This window comes from Gopherus evgoodei, chromosome 2 (genome assembly GCF_007399415.2).
Source record: "Gopherus evgoodei ecotype Sinaloan lineage chromosome 2, rGopEvg1_v1.p, whole genome shotgun sequence".
In the NCBI taxonomy this organism is placed as follows: domain Eukaryota; kingdom Metazoa; phylum Chordata; order Testudines; family Testudinidae; genus Gopherus; species Gopherus evgoodei.
The window spans coordinates 251,238,344-251,261,544 of NC_044323.1; the positions used below are offsets into that span (position 1 = coordinate 251,238,344).

At 45.7% G+C, this 23,201-nt stretch overlaps 1 protein-coding gene across 1 annotated transcript in view; it reads left to right on the forward strand.

Moving 5' to 3' along the window:
• Positions 1-23,201, forward strand: part of NECAB1 (N-terminal EF-hand calcium binding protein 1) — a 131,939-nt gene that overhangs the window by 67,587 nt on the left and 41,151 nt on the right. Inside the window, exons 4-5 of the mRNA XM_030553425.1 lie at positions 759-784; positions 2,672-2,769. Of these exons, the coding sequence (XP_030409285.1) occupies positions 759-784; positions 2,672-2,769 (124 nt within the window). The remainder of the gene's footprint in view (positions 1-758; positions 785-2,671; positions 2,770-23,201) is intronic.

The window sequence follows — 23,201 nt, forward strand, 5'->3', positions numbered from 1 at the left end:
ACTTCTTCGAAGGAGCTGCCCGAACACAGCACATCTGGTACTATGCCAGGAATGCAGCTTCTCTTTTATCTCACTTTTTCCCAGCGCTTGTGAGACATGCTGCTGCTTTTCAGTGTTTTCCACTCAGGGATTACCCACAAACCTCTGTTAGCCTGACTTTGGTCAGGTTGGCATACCTGGTTTTGTCTGCTATATCTTTATTCAGGCCTAACAATACTTACCTAACTCACAAAAATGTGATGTGGCTTACTTGTTTGTAAAGAGTTTTGTGATCCATGGAAGATCCATGACTCCAAATACTATTATAAGCACCACAATGTATTTTAGATATTGAAGTACCAGTCACAATTATATTGAGATGCAGATACTACAAAGTGTTCTAACAAGGAACATAGGAATTGCCTTATTGGGTTAGATATGTGATCCATTTAATCCAGTATTCTGTCTCCAACAGCAGCCAATACCAGATGTCTCAGAGCAAGATGTAAGAACTCAGCAGTAGACACATGTGGATTGATCTGGCCCTCAAAGGTCTTGTTCTAGTCCCTGATAATTAGAGATTGGCATAACTTCTGAAACATAAGGTTTTTATCCTTCTGAAACTACTTTATATTATATATATATATATAGTTGTAAATATGGATAACATGAATAACCAGAGAAGTGTCCCGTCACTCTTTGAATCTTACTATCATACTCCTTACTAATAAAGCAAAAGAACAGTGATTAATTATATGTATGTACTCTTATCTTTCCAGCAACCTTGACACAGAAGAACTCTGTGGTAAGTTCCCTTTTCAAAGACAGCCGTACAACAAGACTGCAACAGGCTTGTATTGCATGTGAACACATCATGTGGACTGAGCTCATTTTTTTCTTTGCTAACATGGAACAAGTACATAAACTACATAGTCTGCACTCCTGGGAAAAATGGAGATGGCTCAATGAACCTTTAAGACTAAATTGGAATCTGCTAGAGAATTCTGCAAAAATACTTCATGAATATTTCTGTCTCATTATTTTATAATTCAAAAGTGCTTTTCTCTGCTCTACTTTATTTGCTTATTGCTGGACAACTTTTATTCCAATTATTCCATTACTTCCTCAAGTATAAATGCTTAGGCAGCATCAGCATTTCCAATGGCTTTGTTACTCTCCTCCAACTTGACAAATTCTGCCAAATCTTAATCAAGTCAAACTCCCCGCTGCCTGCAGAATTTGCCTCACAAAAGCTGTCCACCACATGTGCTTCCCTGAAAACCACTTATTTTTGTTCCTGAGTTAGTTTAACAGCATCAAGTTAATAATGCAAGAAGTACACAGTTCAGAGAAGTTCTTCAAATACAAACAAACAAACAAACAAACAAACGCACGCCTTTTAGGAGGTCACTGTGAAATATCCACAATCATTTGAATGCCTGCATGTTTGCATGCAGCTCTAATGCAACACTGTGACCAAATGTGGGGAGAATGAATGATCTTTTTAAGGTGAAATGCAATGAGTGCATGGCTGAAATAACACAAGGCCAGATCCTCAGCTCAAGTCAAAGGAGATATGGTGATTTACAGCAGCTTAGGAGCTGGCCAAAATTATCTACAGCTAACCTCAAAAAGGAGGATAATGGTTTGGTGCCCTTTTTTTACAGCTTTGATTTATAGTTTACTGCTAATGATCGGCTTATTACATCTGCAACTATGCACTCACTTAGGCTCCATTCTGCAGTCAGGCCCATGCAAGCAGACTCCTGTTCCATTGTCCGACTGTAAGTGCTAAATGCTATATGCAGAATTTGGCATATAAGGTTTAAAGGTATCCTGTTCTTTCTATCAACTTTGATTAAACATGGACTACATTAGCTACTCTCATGACATCTGATCTTTCCAACATCCTCAGAAATCTCTTATAAATTCCCAGCAGTTTGTTTCTCATCTTCCCTGCTTTGGTCTTCATAATTCTGGAACTGAATTCATCTGAGCCCTTTGCCCTGAAAATCCGAAATAGCCACATGCTCACTTCAGTGATTTTTTACAGCTTTTCCATATTTTATTTCCCTCTCCTCCAAATAAAATGCATCTTCATCTCCAGGATATTAAGTCATGCTACATTCCACTTATTTCTGTGAATAATAAGGCAAATAATTGAATTCAGGCTCTATGCAATATCACCTTCTGTCGCTAATTTCGCCTCAATCTTATGCATTAGTGACTCCATTGACTTTGTTTCCTTCACGTCTAACTAAAAAACTTCACAGGTTATGTCTGCAGTGCAATCGGAGATGTGATTGCAGCATGCATATACACACCAGAGCTATTTTTCATCTAACACTATGGTGCAGAGATATTAATTGAGCTGTCAAGCTGCATTTGACCTCAGGGTCTCTCAGTTCATAATCCTATGCCCTATTCACTGTACAATCCCAGTTCCCTCAAAAGAACACGCAGTGCTGCTAAAAGAAAAACAAATATAATTATGTTAATTACTTTCCTTGATAAAATAGAATTTATGGAAAATCTCTTCAGTTTCATCTCATATTGAAAGTTATTTAGGGAAGTATATATTTCCATTACACTCAAAACATGGTGAGCTGTTTGTTACATTTATTTTACTAGCTGGGTCTAATACCTAAAATCCTAGATGAAAGGTCACTGGAGTCATGATTTATTCTTTCAGAATATTTTTCTCGGCATTTGGGAGAGTATGAAAATGTGCTGTCTGCCTTAGAAGACCTAAATGTTTCTATACTGAAGGCAATGGACAAAACAAAGAAAGTAAGTGGAAGTTGTATTTATCTTCTACACAATATTCTTTTTTTCTATTGTGATTTGATGTACTGGGTTTTAATTTCATTATTTGCAAAGTATTTGATAACTCTTGTTTAATTATTTCCTCATTTTTGTTGTTTTATTATTAGAGGAGAAACAGGTTTCCTGAAATGATCAAAATGCCAAGGTATTAAAGTCTAGGTGCAAGAAATTTTTAGTTTCAATCCATGCAAAATTATCTTTTTGAATGACAGACAACATGACCTTCGACTCCTAATAATGTAGGGTGTTCATATTCCATTCAAAAGATTCTTGATATCGTAAAGGTGCTGCATTCCAGTAAAAATGGTAATGTTGTATTAAGCCAATTACCTGAGCACAGAATGAGAGCAGCACTAAAAGCAGCTTTCAGTAGTTTTAGGTGTTCAGGATCAGTATTTACAGTATGGCCAGTTGCAGATTTATAGATTTTAAAGCCAGAAGAGGCTGTAATGATAACTTATAACACAGGCTATGGAATCTTTCCCAGTAATTCCTGCATCAAGCCCATAACAGCATCATATAGACAAGAGAAATATGGGGATTCTCATCAGTATCATAATTACAGAAGATGCCATCTCTTGCATCAAGGCTTTTCCAAGAGTACAGAATGTATATATTTTAATTGAGCAACTGACATGTACAACAGCCAGAAAGTTTATATCTTACTGTTCAGGGGTTGGCTCACTGCCAGCACCTCCTCATGACTGGGCATGGCGTGGCATCTCTCCACTAGGATCTGTTGCTAGTTGCTCTCTGCGGTGGCCTGCCCCTTCCTGTGACTCGGCCCTCTGGCCAGATCACTTCAAAGTCTCTCCCGCTCCAGGGTAATCCATAAACAGAAAGCCAGGGGCGTTAACACAAAAAAAGTTGAGTTAGTAAGACAGCAAGGAATGCACCTCTCTCAGGGTATCTCAGGATCTGGCCCTCCCTTACCTCAGGGAGGGACTATCAAGCAGTGGTTGTCGGAGAAGTTCTCGCCTTTCCTCAGAGGTTGAAGGTCTGTTCTCTTCCCTGGTCCGCCAACAAGTGAGCTGGTCTGTGCCCTTTTAACTCTTCTTCCAGCCTGTACCTGTTTTACAGGTGTGGTGGGGCTGGGCTGACTAATCCCAGAGCACTGTTTTAACCCCTTGTTGTCCAGAGTGGTGTTTGCATACCCTATTACATTTACTGTTTTAGAGCATGATCCAGGGAAGTGCTGTGCACCTCCAATTCCCAGTGAAGTCAATGGACGTTGAGAGTATTCAGCCCCTTGCCAGATAGGGGCATTAATAAGGAATATCTGCATTTATTCTTTCTGGACATAAGCCTAACTATAAACTGCTTGATTAGCCACATGTACAGAATAGTGCTAAAGGCAGAACATGTCATCTGATAATTACTGGATGTAAATAGAATGCTGCACTTAAGAATTGCTTTGGAAGTTAATTACATAGGAGAAGTCTCAGTAGAGTAGTAAGAATGTTGTGAAGAAAAGCATTACTGACTGGAAACAAAACAAATGGGAAAATCTGGGATATTAATAAGTGTTACATTTGGCTGCCTCAGCAACTCAATTAAAAACATTAAAACTTGCCTAGGCATTATCTTGACTTCAGATTCATGTTTAGTGGTTTTGCTTTCCTCAGGAGATACACTGGACAGCACACTCCACACAGCATCATATATCGACAGTAGGGCTGTTAAATGATTAAAAAAATTAAATCATGATTAATCACAAGGTTTAAAAAAGTTGTCGTGATTAATTGCAGTTTTAATCACACTGTTAAACAACAAGATACAATTTATTTAAATATTTTTGGATGTTTTCTATATTTTCAAATTTATTAATTTCAATTACAACACAGAATACAAAGTGTACAGTGCTCACTTTATATTATTTTATAACAAATATTTGCACTGTAAAAAAGAATAGTATTTTTCAGTTCACCTCATACAAGTACAGTGCTCTCTCTTTATTGTGAAAGTGCAGCTTACAAACATAGTTTGTTTTTAAACACATAACTGCACTTAAAACCAAAACTTTAGAGTCGACATGTCCCCTCCCTCCTACTTCTTGTTCAGCCAATCACTAAGACAAACAAGTTTGTTTACATTTATGGGAGATAATGCTGCTCGCTTCTTATTTATAATGTCACCTGAAAGTGAGAACAGGCATTTACATGGCACTGTTGTACCCCTTCATGCTTTGGCCACCATTCCAGAGGACATGCGTCCATGCTGATGACTGGTTCTGCTCAATAACCATCCAAAGTAGTGCGGACCGATGCATGTTCATTTTAATCATCCGAGTCAGATGCCACCAACAGAAGGGCCTTATCCTGAGAGATGTCAAGTGCTCTCAACCCCCCTGGACTTCCCACTGAGTTGAGGAAGCTCAAGCACCTCATAGTCAGGCCCTTAAATGACAGACTGTTTCCTAGACAGACAAGATGGGTGAGGTAATATCTTTATTGGACTAACTTCTGTTGGTGAAGGAGACAAGCTTTCGAGCTACACAGAGCTCTTCGTCAGGTCTGTTTCCTAGGCAACCACTCTTTTCATCAGGCAACTACTTCAGTCATGACTTCTGCTATTTATCGTGAGAAAAAAATTGGTTTGTCCCTTCATGCACTTGATCCACCCAACTTAAAGCCAGATAATCAACCAGTGCTGGACCAAAATTGAGGCACTCCTCTAAGGCAATGGGTGTTTTATATGACAACTGCAGGATCAGGCCCCTAGATAAATCGTTCGTCCTCAGTTTCCAGGGTAACCAAGCAGAGGGGGGGAAAATGTCTGTCTTCAGTGAGAACACAGATACATTGGATCAGCAGGTCTGAAATTCTAAAAACCAAATTGTGAACAAGCTTTCAGTCCCTTCCATATTCAAAACATAAACTTAGCTAAAGCTAGGTTGCATTAAGCTAAAAAATTGGAGTTCAGTGTAATTTCTTGTTTACTGTTCTTGCATTTTGTCTAACAGAGTGAGCAATATTGCTTGATTCATATTCATAAATGCAAATATTCATTATTTTAATGTGCAGCAAGGTATCACCATGAAGCTGGTTTGATTTTTTTTTAAAAATATTTGCATTAAATGTTGTCTTCTGAAGTTGAACAACACTTTTTACAGGCATCTGCATTAACTAAGTCCATGCGGTTTTGTTCCCAAATCTTCTCAGCATGTGAAATCCTGCAGTCCTCAGTCAAGCAGAACTCCAGTATGAGCTCTGCCTGACTTCGGGCTGTGGGATTTGGACCAATATTAACAAAACTGTGCATATCAACAGAGAATATTTCCAATTGTACATATTCTTCCTGCACTACTGGGCACCCTGGGGTTGGAGCCAGGGCCAGATTCTGACCCCTGTAATGTAATATCAGTGTAGATTAATATATATCTGTAAGTTCACATAGAACCCCTTTTGGATTCAAAAATATAGCTTGAAAGGCTCACGGAGCCTGGCCCAGCATGAATATGAAACAAGATAAAACAAACATGAGAGTTATATAGGGCAAAATATTGTTGAAAGCTGTTAAAAGATTTAAAATAATATGAGAGAGGAAGAAATAGCATAAGTGATTATGAATAAGAATATGTTTGAATAGACCATGGCTAAGAAAGCCTGCAAGAGATGACAAGTGTCAATCACACACAAGGACATTGCTAAACAAGGTCTTAGCCTCTGCGGTGACAAAGAAGTGAGAGATGGCAAAGAAAGGCATGGAATTTACATGAGAAAATGCAGAAATTATGGAGGCAGAATGACATCCAGCTCAGGGCTAAAGATATTCAGGTAGCTAAAGTCTAACAAAGGACAAGAACCAGAAAGGATCTGATTACTTTAGTGGGAATGCCAAAAGGAGATTTTTAGAAGCAAGTGAATTTAAAATGGTTTTAGAAATAGGAAAGTTACTAGTGGGCTAGAAAGGCTAATATGCCTTAAATTTGAAGTTGCTTTTGTGGATTTAATTAATTGTTCTTTCAGTTTGGTAATTTGATTAAGAATGCAGATTTATTAAAATACATGGGAGCAGGCTACTTTGCCTAAAGATCACTATTTGAATGAATAAAAACCAGTGCAAGAAGGGGCTTAATATTTATTAGGTGGGTTGAAAAGGTAGTAATTGGTGCTGTAGCGATACAGCTCGTGTCTGTTCCCTCACCCTCGTATTTATTTTAAATGAAAATGATGAACTATTTAAGAAAGAGATTGCTGTATTTCACTGCATTCTGACTCAAATTCCAGAATGCATTTAAAATCTGAATAAAAATCAGCAGGTCTGACCTATTGTCATCGTGAGAAGGATGTCATAATCCCATGTAACCAAGAGCATCATACACATTTCCAGTAAAGATAAAAGGACAAAATCAGTATCAAAAAATATTTTCTAGTTCTTAAGAGCACTGGACTGGGATTCAGGAGACCTGGGTTCTATTCCTGGCTCTCCTGCTGAGAGATCTTGGGCAAATCACATCCCATCTCTGTGACTATATTTCCCCATTTATAAAATGGGGATAATGTTACTGACCTCCTTTGAGAAGTTCAGATCTGTGGTCAAAAAGTGCTATGCAAGAGCTAGGTATTATTAATACAAACATCAAATAATTAGACAACAAAACTATACAAATGTTCTGTATCTTGAATCTGATCAAAAACCCATTGAAATCCAGGGATGACTTTCCACTGATGTCAATGGGTTTTGGATTAGGCCCCTTTTCTTTTCCAGTGTAGGGCTAAATTCTGCCATTCTTACTGAAACTGAGTAGTACCTTACTCTGAGTGGTCCTATTGAAGTAAATGGGACTATTCCTGGTGCAAGGTACTGTGCAAGGTATGGAGGAGGAGAATCTTACCCTTAGCTTTCTTTACTGAAATAGCAAGCTTCTGCAAAGTTCATGGAATATAGTGTGGAATATAGTGTTCAGTACTGTGTGATTACTAGGTGCCCTATCATTATTCATGTCTGAAGGAGAATTGCTGAGATAAAGAACAAAAAGAAAGAAGATGTAAAAAGGCAAGCATATGCAGTTAAAGAAGAGTTTAATTCTGTTCCCAGCTTACTAAAGCATGCTGGGCCAAAGCTCTATTGTTACAGCTCTGATCCAGGAGATACACACAGTTGGACAACGAAGGGAAGGAAACTTTGAGAATTTATAGCTGGGGTGGATTTGATGTTTGCAGTACTTGATATTTGATCATTCCTCTTCTGTGGATAAGTTACTGTATGAGTCACTTTTGTTGCCAGCCTGGCAACAATAGTCAAGAGGGTTAGATTATGAGTTGGTTTGGGTTCTTTTTCCTTTAGCTGGCAGGTTACAATTTTCTTGCTCAAAGTGAAAGCTGAGATAGTTGTGTTTGCCTCTCTCTTTTTCAGTCATACAAACAGGAAGTATTAAAATTCATGATTCAGTGCTGCTAATATATTCTAAGGAGGTTCCCAGAGGTGGTCTCACCTGGACCGAGGAGCAGCCCATGCAGGGGAAGAGGAAGGCCCATCTCTCCTTAGCATGTCCGGGATTAGCAGCTAGATCCTGGTAGGAGCCCTCAACTGGAGCTCCCCAGCCCAGCCTGTCCTTGGCTCAAGGCCCAGCATTCAGAGGAAAAAGGGGCCTTGGGCAGTCTGTGGGAGCGGGGCATTGTGACCACAGTGTCCCACGACCATGGTGCCCTGGCTGGTCACCCACCCACAAGACCATCCCTTCAGGAGTGATGACCGCACTCATACCATGTCACTTGCTGCTGCTGAGGGTGGCACTGCCTTCAGAGCTGGGCACTTGGCCAGAAGCTGCTGCTCTCCAGCTGCCCAGCTCTGAAGGCAGCATAGAAGCAAGGGGGGCAATACTGTGACCCTCCAATAATGGCCAGATTTCACAGGGGAGACCAGATTTCACTGTCCGTGACACGTTTTTCATGGCCATGAATTTGGTAGGGCCCTACAAATGGCTCAGATGACTACAGTACATTTTTTTCAAAGCTAAATTGGGAGGCAGAGAATACAATTCTCTGAACATAAGCACAAATGTACCATGGCTATTTTGGATTAAAAATCCTGCAAACGTGTAGGAAAGGGAATTCTGGACCAAGATAAGAAATGAGTAAAAGGCGATTTGTTAATATTTCTCCCCTTCAAACTGTTTGTTTTCAGCAGTTTCACTGCTCAGTATACTTTGATTTTTTATTTTTTTCATTTCTTTTCCTTCATGTAAATTGTGGCGTTTTTCTGTTTGGGGAGAAAAAGAAAAATTAGTAGTAGTGGAGGCATCCTCTCTGTTACTAGGAAACATCTTGAACGGTCTGAAGATAGGAGCCAATCAGACACAAAAGGGATTATAAAAGCCAAACTGCACCAAAAGATTTGCACATTGACAGTAGTTATTGAGAATAACCTTAGAATAATTATGTATACCCCAGCACACTGATGGGCTGATAGCCATTATCATCCATTATCTGGATTTGCATAGTGTTTGTTTGAATAGTAATAATTTTAGTGATTATGTAAATTATGCACCAATAACTAGAGTGTAGAGAACTGCAGGAAATACACAGGAAATAACTATACAGCTATGTGAGTAACTGTACACCATCCTTGAGCACCAGCTGGTACAGATATTTAAACATCAGTAGGATATTTTAATTTTGTCCAGTTATTAATTTGCACATACTGGCATTAGGCCCAATTCATTCCCAAATTCTTTTTATTATTTTTTTTTCCCAGGACAATGTCATTCTGAAATTCTATGATCATCTATTCAGGTTTCATGTTTTACAGTGGCTACTATAAAAGCCCAAACTCAGCTGGAATCGAAAAAGGTAGCAATATAAAGTAGTCATCACCTATAAAGAATTAAAATCCTGCTCGGCCCGAAGAATGTATAAGACAAACACATGAAGTGCAAGGTAAAGCATGGAATGGTTAAGAGGAATCTAGTGGCATACAGAAAGCAGCAGCTACAGAACACCCGGTCAGCATCTGATTATTATTTTTAATACAGTAAGTCAGTTGACAATAGATATATCACTGAAGCCCAAAATGTTTCCTAGTTGCATGAAATTAATTCTTCCTGTTCATTTCTCTGCTGGAGGATATCCTTGAACAACAGAGAATTTTACTTCATTAGCTACTTTGGAGAAATACTGCAGCTCTATTTATTATATTCGCAAAGATTTAGTGACTCTGTATAATTAATTAGTAGGTGTAAACTATTGATTAAAAGTAAAGCTGCTTTTGGATCATGGGTGCAAAACACAGTGCCATTAAGGTTTGGTTTTTTTTAAGGCAATCTTGAAAATGTCGTTGAATTCAACATCAGATATGTTTTTCAATATTTATTATTCTGTTAGTCAGCCGCCAAACAGATTCATACTTGGTCTTCGCTGAAAAAAAATTAAAATGCGTTTTTATATGGAGCAAGTTATCCACTATATTAGAGTGCCACCCAAGCAAAATACTTAGAAAAAAACAAACAAACACAGAAAGGCTAGCTGTGAAACAGAGCTTATGGTTTTTTTTATCCTAGATAAAAGGAAGTATGGTCCAGAGGTTAGACCACTAGCTTAGAACTCAGGAGAGCTGGGTTCAATTCCTTGCTCTACTACAGAATTCCTGTATAACCTTGGGCAAGTCATTTAACCTCTTTGTGCCTCAAGGCCCCATCTGTAAAATGGGGATAATTGTATTTCCCTACCGCAAAGGGGTGTTGCGAGAATAAACACATTGAAGATTGTGAGGCACTGAGATACCACAGTGGTCAGGGTCACCTAAGCATGTTAGATACATAGATAGGAAAACATACCCGATTTAAGATATCTACAACTATATGTATTGGGAGAACTTGATTATTTTATACATAATTTTGATAGATAATATCAGCATTTATATTTAAGCATTTTTTAGATTTTTATTGATTAAAATTGTCATAGCTGTGCAAAATCATAGGGGAACTAGACAATTATTCAATGACAGACACTGAAATTCAAAAAGTTCAAGTTTTTTAACCACTGAAACACAAACTGTTAACATCACATATTAAAATACATAAAGTAAATATCCTTAAATCAAACTAAATTCTCAAGCAGATTTTACTTACTTTGCCAATTTGTAAATTTCAGTTATCAGCAATGGAAATATTTTTTCATTGGTTTGTGTGTGAATGGTGAAAGTGACATTTACAGACACTTAATGATAAAAATCAAAGCCTCCCAAACCTATATATGTAGTCAGGAGGTACAGTAATAATCTTCTTCAAAAGACACCCTAATCCTCCTGGTCAAAATTTGCTCAACTTTTTTATTCTAAGCAAAATCTCTTGCAATTGTTCTGTGATTGTCTGTTTTTGAATTTAAAAATCATGAAAATTTAGTTCAGCTGCTGCCTACACTTTTCACACAAAGCATTTCACCCAACTCTAATGTCAGTCTCAAACATACTCACCTGTGTTACCATGTTGAGTGTAGAGCTGTTTGGGAGAAAAAAAAATCCTGCAGAAAATTTTGATATATCATCAAAAAAACTAAAAGACTTAATAATTATCATTGCTTGTCCAAAAAAAATTAAAAATCCTGTTTTTGACCTGAAACAGGTTTTCCATTGAAAAAAAGACAGTTACTCACCATTGTAACTGTTGTTCTTCGAGATGTGTTGCTCATATCCATTCCAGGTAGGTGTGCGCGCTGCGCGTGCACGTTTGCTGGAAACTTTTTTACCCTAGCAACTCCAGTGGGCCGGCAGGTCACCCCCTAGAGTGGCGCCACTATGGCACTAGATATATACCCCTGCCGGCCCGCCCGCTCCTCAGTTCCTTCTTGCCGGCTACTCCAACAGTGGGGAAGGAGGGCGGGTGTGGAATGGATATGAGCAACACATCTCGAAGAACAACAGTTACAACGGTGAGTAACCGTCTTTTCTTCTTCGAGTGATTGCTCATATCCATTCTAGGTAGGTGAATCCCAAGCCATACCTAGGCGGTGGGGTCGGAGTGAGAAGTCGCGGCCTGGAGCACTGCAGAGCCAAAGGCCGCATCATCTCTGGACCGCTGAACCAGGGCGTAATGGGAAGCGAATGTGTGGACCGATGACCAGGTCGCCGCCCTACAAATCTCTTGGATTGGCACGCGGGCAAGGAAAGCCAGCGATGATGCCTGTGCTCTGGTGGAGTGAGCAGTCACACGGCCTGTCGGAACGTGGGCCAGGTCATAACAGGTCCTGATACAGGAGGTAACCCAGGAAGATATCCTCTGCGAGGAAATCGGTAGCCCCTTGACCCGGTCCGCTACCGCCACGAATAACTAGGGGGACTTGCGGAACGGTTTGGTCCTGTCCACATAAAATGCTAGCGCCCGACGGACATCTAGCGAGTGGAGCTGTTGCTCCCTGCGGGACGAATGGGGCTTTGGGAAAAAGACGGGGAGGAAGATCTCCTGGTTAATGTGGAAAGCTGAGACCACCTTGGGAAGGAAGGCAGGGTGTGGTCTCAGCTGCACCTTGTCTTTATGGAAGACCGTATATGGGGGATCTACTGTGAGGGCCCGTAGTTCTGACACCCGTCTAGCTGAGGTGATGGCCACTAGGAAGGCGGTCTTCCATGAGAGATAGAGCAGGGAGCAAGTAGCTAACGGCTCGAATGGAGGACACATGAGCCGAGTTAGGACCAGGTTGAGAACCCATGAAGGGACAGGAGGGCGGATCTGTGGATAGAGACGCTCCAGTCCCTTCAGGAATCTCACCACCATAGGGTGGGAGAAGACGGAACATCCGTCCACTCCAGGATAAAACGCGGAGATAGCCGCTAGGTGGACCCGGAGGGACGACAACGCCAGACCCTGGGCCTTGAGGGACCAGATGTAGTCTAGAATAGTGGTGATGGGAATCTCCATAGGGAGAAGACCTTTCTCCGAACACCAACAGGAGAAACGCTTCCACTTAGCCGAGTAAGTAGCCCTGGTGGAAGGCTTTCTACTGCCCAGGAGAACCTCCCGAACCGGGGTATAGCAGCGTAACTCGGAGCCTGTCAACCATGCAGGAGCCATGCCGTAAGGTGTAGAGACGGAAAGTCCGGTGACAGAGCCTGCCGTGGTCCTGGGTGATCATGTCCGGATGTAGGTGCAGGGCAACTGGGTTGGCTACTGAGAGGTCCAGCAACATGGGGTACCAATGTTGTCTGGCCCACGCTGGAGCCATGAGAATCACCCGAGCTCTGTCTCTGCGCACCTTGAGGAGAACCCTGTGTATCAGCGGAACGGGAGGGAACGCGTAAAACAGGTGGGTCACCCATGGGATCAGGAAGGCATCCGCTATAGACCCAGGGTCCCGACCCTGAAAGGAGCAGAAAGTTCGACATTTCCTGTTCTCCCTGGACACGAAGAGGTCCATCCGGGGACGACCCCACCTCTGGAAGAGTGAGAGGGCGACGTCTGGACGGAGGGACCACTCGTGCGAGCGGAAGGACCTGCTCAGTCGATCCGCTAAAGTGTTTCGTACTCCCGGGAGATAGGAGGCGGAAAGGTGAACGGCATGGGCTATGCAAAACTCCCAGAGACACATCGCCTCGAGACATAGGGGAGAGGACCTGGTGCCGCACTGCTTGTTGATGTAGAACACGGTCGTCGTGTTGTCGGTGAACACCGCGACAACGACCCTGAAGGCGATGGACGAACGCTTGACAAGCAAGACGGACCGCTCTCAACTCCCGTATGTTGATGTGGAAGCCCAGCTCCTGAGGGGTCCACAAGCCTTGAGTTCTTTGGGTGCTGCAGTGCGCCCTCCAGCCCAGATCTGAGGCGTCCGTAGTCAGGGATGCCGAGGGTTGGGGCGGATGAAACGGGAGCCCCGCACAGACTACGGACTGGTCCAGCCACCACCGAAGGGAGTCCAGTACCCTTTGGGGAACGGTGACAACTGTGTCCAACGAATGTCTGGCCGGCCAGTACTGCGCGATGAGCCAAGATTGAAGAGGTCTCATGCGGAGTCGGGCATACGCTGTCACGAACGTACAGGCCGCCATATGGCCCAGGAGGGCCAGACATGTTCTTAGAGAGGTCAGCGGGGCCGCCTGCAAGCGCAGAATGATGGCCGACAGCGACTGGAACCTGGGCAAGGGTAGCAAGGCCCTGTCTAGGGTAGAGTCCAGAATGGCCCCGATGAACTCTGTCCTCTGCGTGGGGAGCAGAGTAGACTTGTCCACGTTGATCACGAGGCCTAGGGCAGCAAAGAGGCTGCTGATCCTGCGGACGTGGTCGCTGACCTGCAGCTCCGATGTGCCCCGGATCAGCCAGTCATCAAGGTAGGGGAACACGTGAATGCGGCAGTGTCGGAGGTGTGCGACGACGACTGCCATGCATTTCGTGAACACCCTCGGGGCCGTAGAGAGGCCAAACGGGAGAACCGCAAATTGATAATGTTGGCGGTCGACCACAAAGCGGAGGAAACGCCTGTGCTGGGGGAATATGGTGATATGGAAGTAAGCGTCCTGCATGTCGAGGGCGGCGTACCAGTCTCCGGGATCCAGGGATGGGATGATGGTTCCAAGGGATACCATATGGAACTTCAACTTCACCATATACTTGTTGAGTTCCCGCAGGTCGAGGATAGGCCTGAGGCCCCCCTTGGACTTGGGGATTAGAAAGTAGCGGGAATAAAACCCCTTGCCCTTCTCGCTCTCTGGAACCTCCTCTATGGCTCCCTTGACAAGGAGCGTGTGCACCTCCTGATGGAGGAATTGCTCGTGAGAGGGGTCCCTGAAGAGGGACGAGGATGGTGGGTGGGAGGGGGGGAGCGATGAAAACTGCAGGCGATAACCGGCCTGCACAGTACGCAAGACCCAACGGTCCGATGTTATTTGGGTCCACGCCGGGAGGAAAAATGAAAGACGATTGGAGAACTGCAGGGAAGGATCCAGAGGAGAAACTGGTACTGCGCCCTCGGGCGCACCTTCAAAATGAAGGCTTGGGTCCAGGAGGGGCCTTGGCGGAGCCTTGGTTTTACCCCGTTTGGCCACCCGACTGTCTGCGTCGGTTGTTCCTGCCGCCGCGCCTGGTGAGGTTCTGCCGCGGACGGACCTGAGGATACGGGCAACGCTGCTGTTGTTGGTTCTGCTGCCGGAATGGCCTGCGCTGTGTCGCAGGCGTATGCATCCCTAAGGTCCGTATTATGACCCTATTGTCTTTAAGGTCCTTTAGTCTGGGGTCTGTTTTAGCAGAAAACAGGCCCTGGCCTTCGAAGAGGAGGTCCTGGATAGTATGCTGGAGCTCTGGCGGAAGGCCAGAGACCTGAAGCCAGGAAATTCGGCGCATCGTAAGCCCCGAGGCAAGGGTCCGAGCGGCCGAGTCCGCAGCATCTAAGGAGGCTTGTAGCGAGGTCCTCGCTACCTTTTTGCCCTCATCCAGGATGGTGGTAAACTCCTGGTGGGCGTCCTGTGGTAACAGCTCTGCAAATTTTCCCGCCGCTACCCAAGAGTTAAAGGAGTAGCGGCTAAGGAGGGCCTGCTGGTTCGAGACCCTGAGCTGTAGCGCCCCCGCTGAATAGACCTTGCGGCCCAGGAGGTCCATCTGTCTCGCCTCCTTCGACTTGGGTGCCGGGGCCTCTTGACCGTGGCGCTCCCTGTCGTTCACCGACTGGACCACAAGGGAGCAGGGTGTCAGGTGAACGTGCAGGTACTCATAGCCCTTCGAGGGGGCCATGTACTTCCTTTCCACTCCTCGAGCGGTCGGAGGGATGGAGGCCGGTGACTGCCAGATAGTAGCGGCGTTGGCCTGAATAGTCTTGATAAAAGGCAGGGCCACTCTGGTGGGCGCATCAGCGGAGAGGATGCTCACCACCGGGTCCTCGATTTCAGAGATCTCCTCTGCTTGAATGTCCAGGTTCTGTGCCACTCGTCGGAGGAGGTCCTGGTGTGCCCTAAGATCTAGAGGGGGAGGGCTGGAGGATGAGGTACCCGCCACTGCCTCATCCGGGGAAGACGACGAGGAAACCCCCGGCAACAGAGCGTCCACGGGGGGTTCTGTCTGAGGCTGCACCTCCGTCACTGGAGGGAGCTCTGGGTCCTGGTGGCTGGACCTGTCTTCTGCTTCCGGGGAGGGAGGGGGTCTAGACACCGTTGCCTCAGGTGGCCTGCGTTCCGCCGCAGGGCGGGGAGTAATATGTTGTGGACCCTGGGCTTGGCGGTACGCCCATGGGGTCCAAAACCCCCACTGTTGAGGCCCTCGTTCCTGAGGTGGAGGGTCCTGAAACAGGGCCGAGTGTCTGTCCTGGCCCAACGCATAGGCGCTCTCTGTCTGAGAGGACACGGATGGTTCCCTTGAAGGCCACGGAGGCGCTGAGCCAGTTTGATAGACCTCTCTATATGCCGACGCCGACGCTCTCCTCGGTGCCGAGGATCGGTGCCGCGACCCATATCGGTGCCGGGATCAGGACCAGGAACAGCGTGGTAGTCGGTGCCGGGATCCGGATCAGGATCTGCCTCGAGGTCGGTACCGAGAGCGGGACCGCGACCTTCGTTCAGCGCGGTGCCGGGATGGCAGTGGGGACCGGGACCTGCCACCGACGCGGTGTCGGGAGGTCGACCGGGATCGGCACCTACCACTGGCTCGGTGCCGGGAGGTCGACCGAGGAGCTGAACGCCGAGGTGAATGGCTCCTAGAGTCTCGGTGCCGGTGGTAAGAGGAGCCAGACCGGGACCGTGCAGATGCTGATCGGCGCCGCGAGTGCGACCGGTACCGCTGGGGAGAATGGTGCCGGGACTGCGAGCAGCGCCCCGAGCGCGAGCATTCTCGTCTCCGGGGTGATCGGTGCCGCGACTCCGGAGACAGTGCTCTCAGCATCGGTTTGCCTCTGGAGGTTACCCGTGCAGGGGGTGCCGTGGTCTGAGGCTGCGATGGCTCCGTGAGCACTATCAAGTCCTGTGCCGAGGCAAAGGTCTCCGGCGTAGATGGGACTAACAGCTCGACCCCTGATCTCAAGGGGGAGCTAGGAGGGGCTGGACTCGACGGACCTTCCGGACCTGGAGTCGACAGCAGCCCTGCAGGCGGTGCCGCGGCCAAGGTAGATGCCGGGCGTTCCACTCGAGCCTGCCTCGATGGTGTTGCAGACGTCGAGGGTCTTGGATCTGCTCCCGGTGCCGGGGATGGACGGTGCCGGGGAGTCTTGCCGGTGCCGGCGTGGTCCCGTGCCGGAGTAGAAGTGGCCGGTTGTGCCACCGGTGCCGGAGTCAGTGCCGTTTCCATTAGGAGAGCGCGGAGTCTTTGATCCCTCTCCTTCTTTGTGCGAGGCTTAAAGGCCTTGCATATACGACACTTCTCACTGATGTGCGATTCCCCCAGGCACTTGAGGCACGCGTCGTGGGGATCACTAGTCGGCATCGGCGTCTTGCATGCCGAGCACTGCTTGAAGCCCGGCGAACCAGGCATGAGCCCGGTGCCAGGCGGCGGGAGGGCAACGGCCCACCCGCGAACAAGTTAAACAACTATATATAATAAACAACTAACTAATATACTACTTCAAACTATCTATAAAACTATTTACAACTACGACTACGAACAGAGTACAGGAGAGCTAGGTACGTGGAGGACAGCAAGCCGCACTCCACAGTTCCAGCAACCGACATGGCGGTAAGAAGGAACTGAGGAGCGGGCGGGCCGGCAGGGGTATATATCTAGAGCCATAGTGGCGCCACTCTAGGGGGCGACCTGCCAGCCCACTGGAGTTGCTAGGGTAAAAAAGTTTCCGGCAAACGTGCACGCGCAGCGCGCACACCTACCTGGAATGGATATGAGCAATCACTCGAAGAAGAATAGAAAGTTTTCAAGGAAAGCAGACACTTTTCAAATAAAAATAAACAAATATTCATGTATTACCATAGCATTTAGTCAAAACCCCAATTTTTCCAGGGAAGGTTTTGAAGGAAAAATGTTGACCCACTCAAACTGAGAGATCTAAGAAATACTCTGAGATTATCAAGAAATAAAGTCAAAATATCATATTAATGACTTTACATGTCACTAAGCCCCAATCCTCACAGCTGTTACTCTTTTGAGTAAGGTTCCACCTTCAGATGCAGTGGTCTGCCATACCACACTTTCTCCAGCTAAAGCCATCCTAAAACAGATTAAGTAAAGAGTGACCATAAATTCAGGAAAAAAGCGTAATTAAAAACCTTTTCTTTAGGCCATGGATACCTTGGGCCAAATTCCCCAGTCTTTAATCAAGCAAAACTACCATTGGTTTAAATTGGAATCTGGATCTTATTTTTATTAAAAAAACATATACTGAACTACTTATCAGCTGTTTGTGGCAAATGCATCTGAAGTTAACAGTAATGCTGGTGCCAGTACTGAATGTGTCACCAATTGTTCCCTATACAAAGCAGAGATAGGTCTATGACTAAATATCTCAAGTACAAGCAATGCAATAAACCACTTTTATGTAATAGAGTATTAGTGCTGTGTGAAACTATGGCACTTTGCTGCATAGGGTTTTCTGTTTATTTTGTGTTCATTTATAATCATGATGACTGCCACAAAGTCAAGTCAGAATATTAAAGAAGAATACCAATGGCTAAGATAGTAAGCAGAGCAATTTAATCAGGAAAGCACATCTTGTGTGTATTTGATAGATTTCTCCCCTATTACCTCCCATGATGAATAATGAAAATTCATGGGAACTGTTTTGATCTTTTTGCCTAAATTTTGTAACTGCAGGGCCAAGAGAAGCTAGTGCTCAGATTCTGCTGCAGGCAAAAGAAGATTCGTTAACAATCAGAAATTTCAAAACCATATCCCAAATTAAATCAATACCAATGCCTTTTAATTTAAAATTGCATAGAAATAGCTTTCTAGCAGAAAATGAGGTACCTAATCCACTTAATCTTCTGTCAATATCTATCAAAACACATCATCTACAGCTTTGATGTTTTACCTATACTCCTACAAATGCCTCCTAAGAACAATGAATTATACATACTCTAACTACCTGCAGTTATAAAAAGCAGCAAACAGCAGTCATGTGCCTCTAACTTATCTGGAGAGAAAAATGAACAGAACTTTTTATCCCTGTATTAATTTTGTAGATACTATTGCAGCAGTCACATCAGTATTACTGACGAGAATGAAAGAGCCAGTGATAAAATCATGGGTGAAGCTTCCCCTTAGGGTGGCTAGCCCCTGCCCTCCCCCTTCTGGCAAACACCCTGCCCCCACTCGCTGCTCTCAGAACCGCCCCCCCATGGCCCCAGCTGGGGCAGGATGTGTGTGTGTGTGTGTGGCTGAGAGCTCAGCCCCAGCCAGGGTTGAGTTCTCAGCCTCAGCCGGGACCACAGCAGAGATCTTGACCCTGGCTAGAGCTCTGAGCCTCGAGCCCTTCCCCCATTCCATCCCCTCTCCCATTCCACCCATTCCCATTCCACCCCTACTCTGCCTTTTCCCTTCCCCTCCCTCTCCCCCCGAGGCCCTGATATCCCCCTTGCTCTTTTCCCCTCCCCGCACTGTGGCCCCGAGACTGGAAAAGCTCTGTGCCCCTGCTGCAGCCGCAGGGCCATGGTGACGAGCAAAAGCTCCTTCAGCCCCAGGGCCACAGCAGGGGGGAGATTTTTCCAGGGGCCACAAATCTGCCACTGTCCCCAGCAGCAGCTTAGCCTCCCCCAGCCTCCATTATGCACCGCCCCTGGATAGACTATAATTGTTCTAATGGACACTCCTAAGAAAATGTGTGTCAGAATCCTTCAGAACAGTACAGCTTACATCAGCATTGTGTGGTGTTACTGTAGAATACTGCCATTCAGAAGTGAAAGTGAGCTGGTACGCCCTGGTATGGGGTACGGCAAGAGCCGGTGCGCTGTACCAGGGTGGCCTTGCTTCCCCAGGCAGCAATTTAAAGGGCCTGGGGCTCCCAGCAGCGGCTGGAGCGCCAGGCTCTTTAAATTGCCACCAGAACCCGGCTGCAGCAGCAGCAGCGGGGCTCCAGTGGTTATTTAAAGGGCCGGGGCTCCTGCTGTCTCTACTACCCTGGGCCCCTTAATAGCTGCCAGAGCTCCGCTGCTGCTACCCCAGGGCTCCAGGGGCTATTTAATGGGCCAGGGCAGTAGAAGCAGGGAGGGTCCTGGGCCCCTTAAATAGCCCTCAGAGCCCTGGGGTAGCAGCAGCAGGGCTCTGGGGGCTATTTAAAAGGCCTGGGGCTCCCGCTGCCTCTATGGCCCTGGCCCTTTAAACCACTGCCGGAGCCCTGCCACCGCTGCTACCCCAGGACTCCGGCAAGCTCTGGCGGCTACTTAAGGGCCCGGGGCAGTAGAGGCAGGGGAGCCCCGGGCCCTTTAAATAGCCCCCGGAGCCCTGCTGCCAGAGCCCTGGGGTAGCAGCAGCAGCAGCTGGGGGCTCCGGTAGCGATTTAAAGGGCCCGGAGTGGTAGCAGCAGCCGAGTCCTGGGCCCTTTAAACTGCTGCCGGAGCCCCCAGCTGCCACTGCTACCCTGGAGAGGGAGAACACTTATTGATACAGGTTGGGTCAGGTCTGGCTCTGACCCCGCATCCCCGCCCCTTCCGCCTGAGACCCTACCCCTTCCAGGGGCCAGAGCTGGCCCCAACCCAGCCCCATACCGGTAAGTCCCTATTTCTACTTTCACCCCTGTGGCCATTCCAGTTGTCTCTGGGCCAAAGCTAAACTTGCAGTTGCATTTTGTTAGAAAATGGAATAAATTAAAGAATTTGTAGCATTTACTTAAAATTTTTAAGTGACAATTGGATCAAACTAGTTACACATTGTGATGGTTTGGCAAATAATGCATCTATTAGCACTTCTATTCAGAATCATAACTTACAAACACAGTGCAGGCGATATTGCATTTGAGACAGACTATAAGCTAACTGTAAATTAGTAGGCCCTGGTCATACTCCCAATAAAGTAAATGACAAATTTGCCATTGAGTCATATGCAGCAGGATCAGGCCCTAAAGTTGTCATTAGAATAGATTAGGCTTGAACCATTTTTGTCTCTCATTTCAGGAGGGTCATTTTTAGTTGGCAGCTGGTTTCAAGTGGAGTGCCCCAAGGGTTGATCCTGGGGCCAGTTTTGTTTAATATCTTCATTAATGATCTGGAGGATGGTGTGGACTGCACTCTCAGCAAGTTTGCAGATGACACTAAATTTGGAGGAGTGGTAGATACGCTGGAGGGTAGGGATAGTATACACAGGGACCTAGACAAATTAGAGGACTGGGCCAAAAGAAACCTGATGAGGTTCAACAAGAACAAGTACAGAGTCCTGCACTTAGGAAGGAAGAATCCCATTCACTGTTACAGACTAGGGACCGAATGGCTAGGAAGCAGTTCTGCAGAAAAGGACCTAGGGGTTACAGTGGACGATAAGCTGGATATGAGTCAACAGTGTGCCCTTGCTGCCAAGAAGGCTAATGGCATTTTGGGCTGTATAAGTAGAGGCATTGCCAGCAGATCGAGAGATGTGATCATTCCCCTCTATTCGACATTGTTGAGGCCTCATCTGGAGTACTGTGTCCAGTTTTGGGCCCCACACTACAAGAAGGATGTGGAAAAATTGGAAAGAGTCCAGCGGAGGGCAACAAAAATAATTAGAGGGCTGGAGCCAGGAGCGGCGTCAGGGTGTTTGGAGTCCTAGGCAGGAGTCCTTCTGTGCTCCCGGTCGGTGGCGGCAAACCTGCGGTGGGGGGGGTCCTTCCTCACTCCCAGTCTTCGGGGCACTTCAGCGGCAGGTCCCGGAGCGAGTGAAGGACCTGCTGCAGAACTGCCGCCTAAGACCCGGAGCGTGGAAGGACCCCCCGCCGCCAAATTGCCGCCAAGAGCCGCAAAATGCCACCCCCCCAAATCCTGGCACCCTAGGCGACCACCTATATCACCTAAATGGAAGCGCCGGCCCTGGCTGGAGCACATGACTTATGAGGAGAGGTTGAGGGAACTGGGATTGTTTAGTCTGCAGAAGAGAAGGATGAGGGGGGATTTGAAAGTTGCTTTCAACTACCTGAAAGGGGGTTCCAAAGAGGATGGATCTAGACTGTTCTGAGTGGTACCCGATGACAGAACAAGGAGTAATGGTCTCAAGTTGCAGTGGAAGTGGTTTAGGTTGGATATTAGGAAAAACTTTTTCACTAGGAGGGTGGTGAAGCACTGGAATGGGTTACCTAGGGAGGTGGTGGAATCTCCTTCCTTAGAGGTTTTTAAGGTCAGGCTTGACAAAGCCCTGGGTGGGATGGTCTAGTTGGGAATTGGTCCTGCTTTGAGCAGGGGGTTGGACTACATGACCTCTTGAGGTCCCTTTCAACCCTGATATTCTATGATTCTATTATTATTATTGTTTGTATTATGGCCATGCCTAGAGACTCTAACCTACATCAATATTCCATTAGGCTAGGCAATGTATAAACAGAGTAAAAGAATTCCCTGCCCTGAAAAACTTAACATCTAAATACACAAGACAGAAAGGATGGGAGAGGAAATAGAGGCTCGGGGGGGGGGAAGAGACTTGTCCCAGGTCACACAGCAAGTCACTAGTGGAGCCAGGAATAAAACTTGGTTCTCATTTCCCAGTCCCTTGCTCTACGCACTGGGGCCACATTGGCTCTCAAAGAATGGATTCCTTTTTGCCATTCTTGTTTTGTCATCAGAATGAAAACATGGGAATGTTAGTTGCAACTTTTTAGCACATGGATGCAAATGGCACTACACTGGGATATTATAAAGTATTGGGACAATCTTTGTAACAAGAATGGAAATGGTGCAAAAACTTATTCCAATTAAAAATTTGAAGACTGCAGTTCCTCAGATACCATATGAAGGACATCCCCACATCTTCCCTGAAACATTCATTGCTCAAAATTCTTTAGATAGACTAGTATCTTAAAACTCAGGATGTCTAGGCCAGAAAAATCCACTGAAGTCAATGAAACTTCACTGATTTATACAAGCAGAGGATCTCGATCTCTCTCCCTCTCTCTCTCACACACACACACAGTTTTAATCAATTCTTAGCATACCACACAATTTAGTTATCTGTTCAGATTAACATTAAAATTATGAATAAAATGACTTCGGCAAAGTATATATAATATGAACAGAAGCAGAACATTATCAGGTATTTAGCCCCTGAATGGAATAAGTTACACGTTACAAATAAGCTATTTCTACCTGCTTCACCTTCTACTACACAGCTAGTCAATCATTGTTTCTTCCAGGTGCCAGGAGTAAAGTTTTTACTGAAGAAATAGGGACAGAAATTGATGCAGAAATAACTGAGCAAGATCAAAAGATTTCTATGCAATAACACCACCACAAAGGCCACTTGAGTCCATTGCAAAGAGAACCAAAACACTCTCTCCATCATTATGATGTAATTTTTCTGTAGAAAATTCATAGCAGGAGCTTGTCACTTTCTAACAGGCTTTCCATGTCCTGAAAGTTTT